Consider the following 15,797-nt stretch of genomic DNA (forward strand, 5'->3'; position numbering starts at 1 on the left):
TACCAAGCATGTAAGTTACATGTTAGCTGGAAGGTGCAAAGCCTTAATTTAATTTAATTTGATTCATAAATGTCTGTAATTTTCCTATCCAGGCAAGATTTTGCTAACAACATTTTGGTTACTGATTGCTTACCTGGATGGACTTTTTGTAATGTATAGACCAATTAATTATGAATTGTTGGTTTATTTTTAGGATAGTAAATAGTCTTTGTGCCAACAATAGACTGAGAATCAGGCTCTTGGGGATTTCTCAGGGCATCTCTGTCCTGTAGTTAGTTTTGTCCGATTTACTTAATTCATGATGTGCAAAATGAGTACTTAAACTCTGAAGAGAGTAGCACTGACACCTGATTCTCTCCTGGTGGTCTGTGATGTGAAAAATAAAAAAATGCTGGGCGGGGAAAAGGTCTTAAAATGTATGGCTATAGTACATTACAAATATGTGTTTTGATTTAATTCAGCATTGAAAACTGCTGCCATATCCTTTAATTTTTGCTCTTAATCTTTAAATCTAGTGAAGTAATTTGAAAAATAAGCACAAAGTCCAGTTTTTGAAAGGCTGGACTTGAATGGGTTTAAGTTTCCTGTATACTATAAGAAAGTGACATCTCATATGAATGAGATGAATGGAGCTTTTGTGTAATTATCTACCACTGCGTATCAGCAGGTATCTGATATCCCAGTATGCTTTATATATGGTTTTCAGATGTAAAATGATGATGAAATAAGGAATAGATTGTAATAATGAACATAGCAGAATTAAACTCCTGTGTGTAGAGTAGATAGATAGGCAAATGCTTGTTTTTTCAGTGTTCAGTTGTGAATGTTCTTTTACTGAGCTGCATTTAATGCTGCAGCTGAAGCTCTGGTTAATTAATTTTCAGAGTTTTGTACGTCAACTCTCTACAAAGCTAACTAGGACTATTTAATTAGTGTGTATTAATTAAATGTGTGAAGTGACAGTCGCTTCTAGTAGCTTAGTTGGTTGTGTTAAAAGATGCAAGTAGAATTCCAGCACTGATATTGTTACAAATTTTATTTTGTCAGTAAATGGTCACTAAGGTATTTTGACATGGTCAGAAACTTTAGCTCAGTCATTTCTGCAGCTCTTGCAGTGAACTTCATCCTCTCATCGAAAATCGTATAGAGGAACCCCCCCCCCCAGTAGCAAAGTATGAATTATTTTTGTTGAAGTTCCTGCGCTTCCCCGAAAGAACCTCTGAACTTTTCATGCTGTTCTATGTCTTGCTGTAGCATCTTAAAAATACAACTGCAGCAGAAACCATCTACGTAGTTAATACTTACTGATGGAATTGGGATATTGAGATTAGGACAGCTGCATATATTTTGTCCTCAAGTGTCTTTCGTTTATTGTTTAATTAAAGTACTCAAGTTATGAGATGAACTAAATTTTGCTTTGCTGTCATGAGATAATACAAACTAATAGTTTGTGAAGAGATACAGTGGGCACTGGTCCTACAAGTGCACTTCATCTGTGTCTCACAGATCAGTCTAATTGTGCAGCCGAACTGAAGTATAATTGACTTCATTTTAGCTAATACCCCTTTTGTCACATGTTGGAAGAAATTCCTTCAGTGACTAAGCAGCTGAGCAAAACACCTTTTCAGTTCACAGAGTTTGTTGTTTCCTGATTTGTTTGTCATTGGTATACTCCATTCAGCACATGCACTTGAATAATGTATTGTGTCAGAAGCTGTTGCCTTTCAGTATTTCTGTTACTGTATTTTTCCCACAGAAATTGGTCAAGTAAAATGAGAATTTTGGTAATGGAAAAGTTGAAAGAAAATTCTCAGAGAATGGTAATCTATAATAAAACCTTCAAATGGCCTTGAAACAGCAAGTCCAGATTTGAGCTTCTGTTACTGATTCTGTTGGTATAGATGTATGATCTGCACTTATAAATTTTGTATAGCAAGTTCAATGTGTCAAAATGGCAAACCGTTAATAGAAATAGGAAATAAATGAAATCTTAAGTTCTACAGAAAAGTTTAAGAAGTTGTTTTATATTAACTTAACAAGCCATAGAATTGTTTTATTGTTTTAGGTGGATGAAAATACTAGGAAAAGTTTATTTAAATTACGCTCCACATGGGATGATATTTTTCCTTTGAAGAAACTATATGCACTTGATGTCAGAGTCAACTCATTAGATCCTGCTTGGCCAATTAAACCTCTGCCCCCAAATGTGAATACTTCTAGCATCCATGTGAATCCTAAGTTTTTAAATAAATCGGTAAGTTTTTCTGCCTACTGTACGAACAGATGGTAATACATGTGGTTTTCATTGTTGGTATGCTGCTTTTTGACAGTTTAGTGTATTAAGGATGAAGTATCAGACTTTTGTATGCAGGTAAGTGGAATTTCCAAATTCAGAATATTTGATGGGTTTGGTTTTTATACTTCAAAAATGTATTCTAGATTTTGGACCGTTGATGAATTTCTACTAAATGATATACAGCTGTCACAGGAGGCAAATTCTAGTGTGTCAAGAGTTTTAAATTGTTTTAGTCGTGTTTTGCATTAAAAATGCTATTTATAACTGCTATACAAGCTAAGTCCCAGTACTGGATCTTGGTAACAGTTAAAGGAGATGGAGTTAGTTCATTCCATCAGGGTTTTAAGTGTAACTTTTTTTATTCTGTTTTTAGCCAGAGGAATCTCCTGCACCTACCTCTGCTGTCACTTCTGGTGCCTCTACTCCTCCAGCTGTTCCAGAAATACAAAAGAATTTGACACAGGAGCAACTGATAAGGCAGCAGTTGCTTGCAAAGCAAAAGCAGTTGTTAGAACTTCAGCAAAAAAAATTAGAGCTGGAGCTGGAACAGACTAAAGCACAGTTGGTGAGTAGGGATAGTTGATGAAACTTCTACAGTTGGGTCTCAGTTTCTTTTGGACAGTACTGGTACCAGTTACTATACTGGTAACTGTAGTGCATTATTTTTTCCTCATGTTAGGCAAGTGTACCTTTTTTAGGTCTAGAGCAGTGCAAGTTGATGTGAGGTTCTTTAATGGTATTTGTTACCTAAAACCCTTAAAAATTAGACTCAAAATAGAGGTTAAAAAGTGAGATTCTTCTTTTATGTTTAACTTCTGTCCAAAATGCATTATATTTTAATTTGATCTTTTGTAATGGTACTGCATTATTTTAGTGCTTGTAATTAGTGATTAATGGGTAATGTTCAGGTAAATGGCTGAATATCTTAACTTTCAAGACATTTGTATTTGTAGTTTTGGTTTTGAGACAGAATATGAGCATCTCTGGGTAGGAGTTGTCATGCAAATTAATGCTGGATTTTTTCCTATTTCAGGCTGTATCTCTTAGTGTTCAGCAAGGATCATCTACTATAGCTTCAGTTCCAGCACCTTCCAAGCAACATATGTCTCCTACACCTCATATGACAGTTAAACCACCTCATCAGACTGCTGTGCAATCCGAAAAAACCAAACCATCCCCCAGTCCTCCACTTCATGATATGAAAATAGTAAATAGGGATCCTCGACTTAATAGGATGGCTCACCATTCTTCTCACGCTAAAGATCAATCTCATAGGAAAGAATTTTCATCAAACACAACCAGTCAGTCTGATACCAAGGCAAACAAAACAACACAGGCTGAAAAACAAAACTTGTCAAAGCAAGAAAAACTGAAATCAAGTGAAAAAACACAAAAGAAAGAACTTGACCAGTCAGAAGCAAAATCTAAATCACCATCCCCTTTGAAAAATAAGCTACCCAATACTAAAGATACCAAAAGCCAGGAATGTGAAAGCACAAAAGTGTCTGAAATTAGTAAGCGGGATCCAAGACTGAGAAGACATCTTCAAGATAAGTCAGAGGGCAAAGAGGAGGAGGTGAAAGAAAAGAGGAGAAATATAGAGAAAAAAGAAAAAGAGGAACATAAGACATCTGAACATAGACCAGTAGGCAGCAGAAATAAAATAATTAATGGTGCTGTTCAGAAACAAGACACGACTACGGAGGAGTCAGAAAAACAGAGTGGAAAGCAAGGGAGGTCAAGTGGTAGAAAACGGTCACGATCACGCTCTCCTAAGTCACGGTCACCATCTACACATTCTCCAAAAAGACGAGAGAGGAGGTCACCCAAAAGAAGACTTAGGAGTTTATCTCCCACTTCATCAACTCCTAAAATTGGAAAGATACGTCAGATAGGCCCTAAGCAGTCTCATGTTGAAGAAGGCACGCAAGCAGCAAGAGATGAAAGAAATTCTAATAAGAGAAATGTTAAACAAGAGACACGAGATCCGAGGAGAGCGAAAAAAGCCCAGGAAGATAGACCCCAAGAAACAGCAAACCAGCATCCTACAAAAGCTTCTCCTGATCCAAAGGAGAATGTAGAAAACTGGCAAGGATCCAAATCAGGCAAGAGGTGGAAATCTGGTTGGGAAGAAAATAAAAAGTAAGTTACTATCTTTTAAACAACTTCTGTTTGAAGTCAGTGGAAATTCTACTGCTGACCTCAGTATAGTCAGCTTTAGGAAGCAATGTTCAGATTGTTAAAATTTATAAGTCTAACTAATTTCTACTAACGAGATATGGAAATAATGCATACTTAGATTCTAAGGTGATATGTTTTGCCATGATCAGTTCTAATAGGAATATAAGTTATGTCTAGAATAAATAAATAGTCTGTATTTTAAATGTGTTCTTGCTTTCAGCTCACAGCAGAATGAAGAACACCAAGCATTTGGTAAATCTCCTCACCAAAGACACCGGGAAAACTGGCCTGCTGGTAAAGGAGTTCTGTCACCCCGAGCACCAAAGCAACAACACCGGTTAAGTGTGGATGCTAATTTACAGATTCCCAAAGAATTGACATCTGCAAGCAAGAGGGAATTACTTAAGAAGGTAATATTAGTCTTCATAGAAGTATCCTGGATATAGTTTGGTTTTCTTTTCTTTTTAGAAGTCTAAACTTTAACTTTATATTATAGGCCAATGACCGCTTAACATCTGGTGAAATAACACAAGATGAGTTCCTCATGGTAGCTCATCAGATCCGACAGCTGTTCCAGTATCAGGAGGGAAAACACAGATGTAATGTTTGGGATAGCCCTACAGAGGAAAAATGTGGTCTGAAAAAGAAACCTCTTCTTTCCGATGCAGAATTAACCTATTATGAACATAAGGCTAAACTAAAAAGAACACAAGTTCAACATTCATTGTCAAGGCTTGATCTGTTGGATCCTGATGATATTTTGGATTATCATTTGCCTGATGCTTTGCTCTCTGGAATAGAATGTGAGCAAGCAAAAGCCAAGCGTGGAGTACAGTTTGACAGGAAAGAACCATTTGGAGAAAGATCAAGGAGACACTCTCCTGTAAGTGGCACTAATAGACCTTTTGCTGATAACCTCTCACAGCTTGAGAGTCGACGGAGACTTGAGGAACAAAATGCAACTAAAGGAGCAAGAGGTTCTAAAAACCTTGATCCTTACGAGAGCTGGGGAGAATCAGATGAATTTAGAGATGCTCTCAGACAACAGGGGAAGAGCACACCGGAGTTCCAGAAAATGGATGGTGATGCAATCTGCAGATTTGATAATCGTGAGGAAAGACAGCTGCTTGGGAAAGCTGGTATGTGTTTTTGCTTTATTTTACAGCTGTTAAATAATTGGCAACATTTTTGTGAGTGGTTATCTGATTTGTTCTGGTTTGTGGTTTTTTTTGTGTTTTTTTTTGTTGTTTTTTTTTTTTTTTAGGTGTTCGAGAGGAACCAAGATCACCATTCAGTGAACGTTTCAAAAGAGCTAGGTTTGAAGATCCGGAGAAAGCACCATTTCCAGAAAGTCCAGGATCAAGATTTGGAGGCATTGAAGCAAAGCAGAGGATAAGTGCACTGATGGAAGACAGACCTCTATTTGATGGCTCACCTAGACAGCCTGCTGCAAGGGTCGGGGTAGATGGACCAGGAAGTCCTTTTGTTGATGGTCCTGCCACTGGTTCAAGTTCCAGAATTGATGGGCCACCTGGACAGGCTGCTATGAGATTTGAGGGGCCTTTTGATGGACCACTGGCAGGAGCAGGGGGAGCTGGAGCCCTAAGATTTGATGGGCCACCAGGGCAGCTGGCACGGGCCCTGAGGTTTGAAGGAGCCCCAGGACAGGTTGGTGGAGGAGGTCCACTGAGGTTTGAGGGACCTCTTGGCCAGATAGGTGGGCCTTTGCGGTTCGAAGGGCCTGCAGGGCAGCCTGTGGGTGGTCCTAGATTTGAAGGACCTGGAGTTGGACTCAGGTTTGAGAGTCCCCGTGGTCAGCCTTCAGGTGGTCTCAGGTTTGAGGGACCTCATGGTCAACCTATGGGACCTCGAGGTCAACCAGGGGGTGGTCTCAGGTTTGAGGGACCCCATGGTCAGCTCTTGGGGCCTCATGGTCAACCAGGGGGTGGCCTCAGGTTTGAGGGGCCACATTTACAGCCATTGGGGCCCCATGGTCAGCCTGGAGGTGGCCTCAGGTTTGAGGGGCCACATGGTCAGCCTTTGGGGCCACATGGACCGTCAGGTGGTGGGCTCAGATTGGAAGGACCAGGTGTAGGTCCTAGGTTGATTGATGGACCAGTACACCAGGGAGCTGGTGGACTTCGATTTGACGGTCCTCTGGGTCGGGCCGGTCCACGATTTGATGGTTGTCATGCAGCTGGATTTGATGGTCAGCCTGGACAGCTGTCTCTCTTGCAAAGATTTGATGGAATTCATGGACAGCCTGTTGCAAGATTTGAAAGGGCGCCTGGCCAACAGGCACAACCACGATTTGATACAGCCATACCTCAAAGATTTGATGGACCTCACCAGCCAGCCTCTAGATTTGACTTGCCCCTTGGCCCTCAAGGTGCACGTTTCGAAAATGTAGCTAACCATCCTGCCTCAAGACTAGAAATGTCACCATACGGACAAGGTGGTCCGTTTGTCGAGCATCCCGGCCAGGGCTACAATGGACCATCTCATGGGATGCAGTTCCAGAGGCCGGATATATTTGATGGTTCGCCTGGACCAAATTTCAATGGGCCAGCTGGCCCAGGAGCACAGAATTTCCCATTGAGAGCAGCTGGACATTACTTTGATGAAAAAGGTCTTGCGGGTCCTCAGTATGGGAACTTCAATAATATGCCAATGGGAAGTAATCAGGTAGGAATTGATTATGTTAAATGGTTTGCTTGCAAGAAGTATTTTTGTGTAGAGAATTAGCAGTTTTTCTTCCTCTAAAAATTGAAGATTTTTATGAAGAGCTGACAGACTGGGAGCCAGTTCCAAACTAAAAATATCATCCTCCTTCAGTAGTTTCTAGATAATTTAAGAAGGACATGCATTGCTGTTTTTATAAGAATCTGTTTTTAAGAGTTAAACAAAATAGTGGATCTTTACAGTCACTTTATAGCTCAGAATATGACAGTGAAATTAATATTTTTAACTTGGAAACAAAACTAGATAGTTGGACGCTTGTGGTATGTTAAACTTGCACAAAAGTGAATTCTATATGAAGCATAAGAGATAGTGTGACTCTACATGATCGATTTTTCTAAGAGGTGTAGAATTAGACTGGGCCAACATAATTCTGTTGTTTTTTTGCAGCTGTTAGTACTGGTGACAAGCCAGTTTTAAAGAGATAACCATAACTTGAGGGAATTGAGAAAGAGACGGCATTGTTTAACTGTAGTCTTTTATTGGTGCCAGCATGCTTTATGAGTTCAGTTGTCTTTGCTGTTGCCTGTTGGAAATGCTCTCTTCAAAAGGAGAAAACGATACTGCACCTCAGTGAAAATGTAATTTATTTCAGTCGATTAAAGATTTTAGAGGACATTTTTCAGTTGGGAGTTAATAATTGAACATGAAGAGTCATGAACAAAAGCAGGTAATGTGTCCTGCTAACCTCTTAATGGGATAAAATTTTAAACAATTTAAACTTTTTTTAATAAATACAGAAAGCAGTCAGGTAGGAAAAAAAAAAATTTGTTCCAAATCTGTTATAAAAACTTTTTCTATCTGAACCTTACTGTAGCTGGTTTGCTGAAGAATCCTGCTTTCAAGATGTGTTTCTTATAGTGGATGCCATTTAAATTCTTCTATAAGAATTAATAGTGGCATTTATTAATAGACATTTAAGAGTTTCTCAGATTTCTTTCTGGTGAGCTCTGTTTTGGTGAACAGGAACAATTTAAAAGGAAAATGTGATTGAAGGCTCGATAGGTAAAATTTTTTTTTTAAAACTTAAATGCTAGGCAAAATGAGCACGTGTTCTGAAATTTTTCTAGTGGGAAATGAAAATGAGGGAAATGTTACGTAGTCATTCATGGACCTTTCAATAACAAACTGACATGGATTGCTCACTGCTGGAAGGAGTTTAACATATATGAAATTATTGAGAAATCTCTAGAAATTAATGGTAAAATACAAAATGTAAGTTTATAATCGCATTATTGTACAAAAAATACTTCAGTGTTTACCTTCACAGGTTTCTCTCATGTCTGCTCAGCCAGGGCCTTATGGCCAAGGTCAACAGTATTTGCCAAATCCTGGAAGTTTTATTCAGAACCCTGCAGGTATGTAACAAAATAATTAACTTCCTTTTATTTCTTTTGGATTGTTCTGTTTGTTAGTGGCCCCCAAAATTACCCTTTTGTAATGTCCCTGTGTACTGGGTCTCAGTGAGGTGGCCGTAGATGTGGTTTCTGTATACCTTCATCTCTTCGGGGATTTCCCTCAAACAGTGAAGGCTTTCATTAGTTTTTGTGAAGCATGTGGTTTTGGTATGTAGTTGGGCTAAAAAAAAAAATTTAGGTCTGCTTTTGTGGAAGGTACCAGTCTGTAGGTGTTGTTTTGTGTAAACATTTCCAGTATATGAGTGGTTAGTAATGAAAAACTTCTAAAAAGTCATAAAAGGTTAAAGTAGGTGATGAAGTAGATTGGTCCTGGTGAAATATTTAAGCATAAAATAAGCAAAATACTGCATTTCAGTAAACACTATTCAATAAAAATCTGTGTATGGGTGACCAGCTTAGATAGTGCTTCAGAATACATGATGAAGGAAGCAGTTGCAAGGGAGGAAATTAGCCAAGGACTAGACGTAAAGCCAAGAGAGTTGATAAATAATTTGAAATAAAAAATGGAAGAAAGAGGAGGCAGAGGGAAAAGTGTGTTGTGAAGTAGGCTGATACAAATTAAGTAAATTTCTGATGCTAACCTTTTGTCTCCTTGAATGTTGGTGTTTTTCCCTAGGAGCCCTTCCACATTCATATCCTGATAACCACCTTGGACAGGTTGATGTCAATGAGTTGTTTGCTAAACTGCTGAAAACTGGGATCCTCAAACTGTCAAAAACTGATTCCACTTCAGCACGTATGTATATCCATTATGTTCTAACTAATCAGTTTATCCACAGCTGAAGTGTAAACCTAAGTATAAGAAAGTGTAAGAACTTCGTGAACTCCTGCATGTTTTCTTAAACTGTACTTTGGTTTTGGGAATGAATTTGGTGCACGTGATGGAGTAAATTCTGAGTATCATTTTAATAGGTACGTGTCGGCTATCCAGAGCAATCAGTTTTGTCTTTGGTACTGTGCCTCAGTAACTACTACAATCAGATTCTTGTCAGTGTCTGAAATACTTCAGTGTCTCTGAAGACTGAATTCTAATACCAAAATCTGAGGATGAAATAGTGTTTTCCTAAATTGAAATTCTGAGTGACTTGCAGTATCTTGTATGCTTTTTTAAATGGTGTTAGAAGGTGACTCACTTGGCTGTTGTGCACTTGTATTTTAGCATAGTCAGTTCGTATTTATTAATATTTGAATAAAAATAACTTTTAGGAGCATGTCTTTCTGGTGGTGGACTGAAATATTGAAATCTTATGCTTTCTAGAAGTGAATGAAACATCAGCCCAGCCAGCTGCTGAAGAGGAAGATGATGACCAGAATGAAGATCAGAACGTTCCAGACCTCACTAACTTCACAGTTGAAGAACTGAGACAGTGCGTATAGTAGAATGGGTTTACAGTGCAGTAAGAATAACGACATGGTAGTATCCAAATAGTTAATCCAAAACAGTTGAGAGCTTTTAAAATATAAGTTACTTAGTGAGGAAGAGAACCTGCAGTTTTTGATATTAACCTTGGAGAATTTGAGGGAGGAAAAAGAGGGAAAACTAACTGGAGAAAACTCTCTTTATACAAGTTTCATGTTGTTACTTAATCAGCAAGGTTGTGATACGCATTGAAGTCAGTGTTTCTTCCTTTGTTACTAGTAATTTAACCAACTTTGTGTTAGTTTGCAAAGCTGATCCAAATGCAAGTGTTACATTGCGTGCACTGTTAGGTGGTTAAGGCAGTAGGCATGAAACACAACACTAGTGTGTTTCTCATGAATAGTTAACTATCAGCCCATTGTTTATTTGAATGTTTCAATTGATTGTGTTCTGAAAATCAGGAGGATTTTAGCTGTATTGAGTGTCTATTTCTTTTCAAAGAAACGTTAAAACTTTTCCTTTTTGTAGGCGTTATGACAGTGTAATAAATCGACTGTACACTGGAATCCAGTGTTACTCATGCGGAATGAGATTCACTACTTCACAGACAGATGTTTATGCGGATCATTTAGATTGGCATTATCGTCAGAACCGGACAGAAAAAGATGTTAGCAGAAAAATTACACACAGAAGATGGTACTACAGTTTAACGGTAAGTAATACAGTGTGTCTTGATAAATTACAGGCTGGATTCCGTGTTTTACTGATGTATGTGCTGTAGGATTGCAGTTGAAATTTACATCATCACAGGAGTTGGCCTTTGGTAAACAATGATGTCTTAGATATTTCAAGTAGTTCTCATAAATGCCTGTCAAAACACAAAAGGCAATTATGTAATGAACAATAAGCAGTTTGGAGCTGTTGGTACTGTTCTGATTGTGATGAGAATGGAATGGAAATTGAAGGATAGTGTTTTTTCTGGAAAAAAGGTTTTTTGAATTGTGGCATTATGAGACAGTGTGCACTGTGCTAATGCTGCATGCGAGGACCATTTCAGTTTTAATGAAGTAAGATTTATTAAATATGGTACTTTTGGGATGTCCTTTTTTTCCCCCTGAGATTTATTTTTTTAAACATTTCTGGCTATATGTCAGTGTCTGAGTGTGAATGAAAACTCTCTCCTTAGGACTGGATTGAATTTGAAGAAATAGCCGACCTAGAGGAGCGTGCAAAAAGCCAGTTTTTTGAAAAAGCTCATGAAGAGGTTGTGTTGAAGACACAAGAAGCTGCAAAAGAGAAGGAATTTCAGAGTGTCCCTGCTGGACCAGCAGGAGCAGTTGAGGTCAGTTTCAGCTTGCCTTTATTAGCCCAGATGCTGAGAATGATCTAATTCTCAAAAGGAGTTTACAGTGTTGTTTCGTACAGTGGGCTATAGGTAGACTGAAGTCTTGTTCTTGGACCTCTGTGCAGCTACTTCATAGGTGGTGTATTTATGTGCATAATGTTTGTTTCCCAGTGGCACATAGTAGTATAAATCACCTGTAGTTAAAAAAAACCCTACACCTGTTGGCACTACATTGTTTAGCAAAATTGAAATGGGCAGTGTGTAATTTACTGAATCCTTCTACAGAAAGAGTAAATAGAAAAGTGGATTTGAAATGGTCCTTTGTCATTGAAATAATTGGATTTACTGGGTTTTTGTAGTCTACACAGAAATTTGTTTTTCAGTAGAAGATGGGCATTAGGATAAAGAAGTATCTCAATCTTAAAGGAACCAGTAGATCTGTATTTTGGTAGATGAATTGGTGTGGTAATCAAATACAAGTGTTGGTAGAATTGCAATTTAGTTTTACGTCCTAAGCCTCTAAGAAACCAGCTGTCAACCCATGAAGCCTTTGTTTTAATTTAAAAAGTACCCTTTTGTGCTTTGCTCTTACAGTTTGTTATTTTGCACAGAAGTGATAAAAATTTTAATACTTCATCTAAAAGTTCTGTCTCTTCAATCTGAGACTCCAGGCTAAGGGGAAGAGTGAAAATAATGCCATAAATTAATTAAATCCTTATACTGGATTGTCTTACATGACAGTAAAACAGCATTAGGTTGTTACAAAGTGTTTCGCAGAGACTTCCTAGCTAAAAGGGGAAAGGTTACATTTCTCAAGTGACAACAGTCCCAACCTGTTGTAGTCTTAATGTATTTCTCTTAATTTAAAAGAACCTTGTTTGACTGTTAACTGGGTTCTTGAAGTTCATGTGTTGAGTGAATTGTTGCAATAACCTCATTTAATTCTTATTCCAATAATTTTTCAGAGCTGTGAAATTTGCCAAGAGCAATTTGAACAGTACTGGGATGAGGAAGAAGAGGAGTGGCACCTGAAGAATGCTATCAGAGTAGATGAAAAGGTAATACGATCTTATTTACATGTGATAATAATTATTTATAGTAAAAAAAAAACCAAAGAATTATAGCAAAAAAATGGGAGGGACAGGTGCTTTTTCTCTCATGAGGGATTCCCATGGTGGTTTTCCTAGCTTCCAAGTATATAAATACTCAATCTTTGGAAGTGCGTGAAGTCCTGGTGTCATTAGTAGAGGCTCACTAGCCTTCCGTTATACTGCAGTGCTAGAAGAAGAATTAATGTCTCTATATATGGATGTAGATATTGGTTCAATTATTTCTGTATGCAGCTGTACACAGATAATTCCCAACACTTACCAGGCTTCTATAATTCCCAGCGCTTACCAGTATGATAACTTTTCCTAAATAAACATATGCAAAATCTTTTCCCTGTTATATTGGACACCATACTTAGCCTGCTCTTACCGTTGTTTTTCTAGACGAATTGTGTGATATGTGGGATAGACACTGTTCTGTTCATAACTAGTGCTCCAGCTATAATTTATTTTTATATATTTAAATGTGTAATAATTCTTTTTCAGATTTACCATCCATCTTGCTATGAAGATTACCAAAATGTAAGTCAATCCTTGTTCATAGTTTTGAAGCATTTTGCTTTCAGTTTGTTTGCTTGATTTCTGACTTTGCAGGGAGCAGATAGATGTGTTCAGAATGTGCTAACTGTTTCTCTTGCCTGTGACTAGACAAAGACTCGAAGACCTGGGGCATGGCAAGTTTGTAACACAGAATTGGTTGAGTTGTACTTCTTGTTGTTATGGACTGTGACGGCTTGTGTGTCATACATGACTAAAGCGAAACCATGGTTTGAAAGCACATTGTGTGTTTATTGTTGAGTAATGTGTGTAATCTTAGGAATTTGCAAAAATGGAGTAAATGGGTGTTGGTGTGTGCTACATTTTTAATGCTTTGGGAGTTACAGTTCCCCTGGGGGTAGCAGGGAATAGTTTATGGTAATGTGTTAAGGATTTCATCACTGCCTGGATTATGCCTTTTCAAAGTAATTGTGAAAAGGTAATGCTATTAAAGAATAAGTTTTCTTAGGATCTTGATAAAGTAGAAGTTTGGATGTTGAGTGCCTGACTATCAACATGTTAGCATTTTGAAAAAAAGTAAAAGGGTTAAGAAGCTAAAAATGGTTATTTTAATGTGTGTTAATGCTACATGGACTTTCACTTTGCAGACATCATCATTTGATTGCACGCCATCTCCCAGCAAGACTCCTGTAGAAAATCCACTAAATATGGTGTTGAACATTGTTAAACAAGAAACACAAGAGTCCTGTGACTCACCTAAAGTCAAAGAAGAACCTGAAGACACCCCTACTGCCTGTGCAGAAGAGAGCACACCTGCATCTACAGATATCAAAACAGAACCTGATGAGTCTGTTTAAGCAGACTGAGGTGTGAGTTTTTTTACAGAAGAGCTGCTGTGTTAACTCTGGCAAATACTTTTTATATGAAATAAAACTGAGGCAGGGCCTCAACTACTGTTTGGTTAATAAATACATTTTTGTATTTGAATTTTTTATTGCCTGCACAGTTTCAGGTGTCATTGTGTGAAAGTTCTGTAGATGCGTGAAAATTTAATGGAATGAAACGGTATGTGTAAAAATGTACAATTTTCACTTGTGGAAATGTAAATTATAAATAAAAAATATTTTTGCTATATATGGAGTGTAATGTTTATGCACACCATCAAATGAAGACAGTGTTTCTGAACTTTTTTCAGTTTAAACAGAACTAAAAAGAACTTTTGCTCAATAAGATTCAGAAAAAGGAAAGCAAATAACTTGTCAGTTATCCCATAGGTGGGTTTTCAAGGTAATTAGTGCAGGAACTTTGCACACAGACAGCCCTAGATTTCTTTTCTTTTTAAACTTATTTGAACAAACTTACATATCTAGATATTAAAAAAAAACAAACAAAAAAAAAAACAAAAAAAACAAAAAAAAACAAACAAAAAAACCCAAAAAACAAAACAAAAAACGAGCTGCCAAAACCCAACAAAAAAACCCAACCCAAAAAGACAGTTCTGGGTAGAAGGGGAAAATTTAACAAACTAACTGGAGTGCTTGATTGTGAATACAGGTGCCAACAATTAACAAACCAGGATGCCTGGTAGTTAAGACATTTAATGATTTTTTTTTTCCATTAATCAAATACATAAGAATTTAATACAGCTGAACAAACTTTTCTTTACAGGGGGGAATGAATGTAAGAATGCTCATTTGAAACATGGTTAACATTTTTTTTTGTTGCTTATGACTGGACTTAGATGGTAGACCAGATATCCTGAGGTGTTAATATTTCTTAAATGTAATAAATAAAATTAAGCATATATTGAGTATGACTCTTCCTTTCAGTAATGGGTTTGTGTGGCTGGCATGCGCTTGTGGGATTGGAAGTAATCAGTTGTGTGTCTGGACAATATGCATTTGATGTATTATTCACTCTGCCCTGTATACAGTGCATATTTTTAAAGCTGCTGGGAGCAAGACATAGGTGTGGAAAGTCAAAGAGCAATGTTCCTCTCCTAGCGTATTACTCGTGCAGTGAGGATGCTTGGGAGATCAGAATTCACCCTTCGTCTATGGTGTAAGTAGAAATAATCAGCTGTGAAAGTGATTTTGCTGTTGACTGCAACACTTTTTCCGCATCTTCACAGCCAGGCTTCAAGCAGTTTTTAAGATGTGAATAATTCCTTAACTCTCATGTTAAGGTTGTAGCCATAGGTGTGAGTGTGCCCTGTTCTAGATGTCAACCTTAAAAATGTATTTTGCTTAGACAAAAGTCTTAAGGAACAAAAATGTGTAGGAGATTGTTCAGGGATAAGTCAGGGATATCTTGTGTGTTTGTGGCTGGTGGCTGTGCCCAGGGAGTTAACTTCTGTTGTTACTGTTTGCAACTGTTCCCCGCACAGGGATGTCTGCTTGGTCCGACTGACACTTTGTGTCCTGAAATACTGTAAACATTGTACTACATTGTACAGCTTGGAATTCAGAGGAGACTGAGCAGAGATGTGATGTCTTTAAATATGTGGAAAGCTGTTAGAAAAAGGGAACAAATTACTCTGTCTACTAGAGATAGAACAAAAAAAGCCTATAATTGGCTGCAAGAGGATTTATGGCAACTTTCTAATGCCTAGGATAATTAATCTGTAAATGGACTTTGCTTGGTCCATGTACTTTATCAATGCACACCTATGAATCTGACTGGGAAGTGTTCATCCTGCCTGGAAGCAGGACTCTGGAAATACAGGGAAAAAACCATCCCTCATATACCCTGCGAACAGAGAGAGGGTTAAATGTTGGGATCGGAGTCTGGCAGAGCGCATGAACAGGTTCAATGCCTCTCCGATCGCCCACCGAGGCGCCGCGGCCGCCCC

At 37.9% G+C, this 15,797-nt stretch overlaps 1 protein-coding gene across 1 annotated transcript in view; it reads left to right on the top strand.

Moving 5' to 3' along the window:
* The window catches only part of PCF11 (PCF11 cleavage and polyadenylation factor subunit), a 14,632-nt gene extending 315 nt beyond the window's left edge, over window positions 1–14,317 (top strand). The window contains exons 2-15 of the mRNA XM_010079043.1: window positions 2,066–2,254; window positions 2,670–2,861; window positions 3,330–4,438; window positions 4,698–4,887; window positions 4,974–5,616; window positions 5,742–7,162; window positions 8,487–8,574; window positions 9,251–9,370; window positions 9,893–10,001; window positions 10,523–10,706; window positions 11,181–11,336; window positions 12,305–12,397; window positions 12,935–12,970; window positions 13,594–14,317. Coding sequence (XP_010077345.1) covers window positions 2,066–2,254; window positions 2,670–2,861; window positions 3,330–4,438; window positions 4,698–4,887; window positions 4,974–5,616; window positions 5,742–7,162; window positions 8,487–8,574; window positions 9,251–9,370; window positions 9,893–10,001; window positions 10,523–10,706; window positions 11,181–11,336; window positions 12,305–12,397; window positions 12,935–12,970; window positions 13,594–13,803 — 4,740 coding nt within the window. The 3' untranslated portion in view covers window positions 13,804–14,317. The remainder of the gene's footprint in view (window positions 1–2,065; window positions 2,255–2,669; window positions 2,862–3,329; window positions 4,439–4,697; window positions 4,888–4,973; window positions 5,617–5,741; window positions 7,163–8,486; window positions 8,575–9,250; window positions 9,371–9,892; window positions 10,002–10,522; window positions 10,707–11,180; window positions 11,337–12,304; window positions 12,398–12,934; window positions 12,971–13,593) is intronic.
* The last annotated feature ends 1,480 nt before the right edge of the window (window positions 14,318–15,797 follow it).

Source organism: Pterocles gutturalis, unplaced genomic scaffold (genome assembly GCF_000699245.1).
Source record: "Pterocles gutturalis isolate BGI_N339 unplaced genomic scaffold, ASM69924v1 scaffold30418, whole genome shotgun sequence".
NCBI classification, from domain to species: domain Eukaryota; kingdom Metazoa; phylum Chordata; class Aves; order Pterocliformes; family Pteroclidae; genus Pterocles; species Pterocles gutturalis.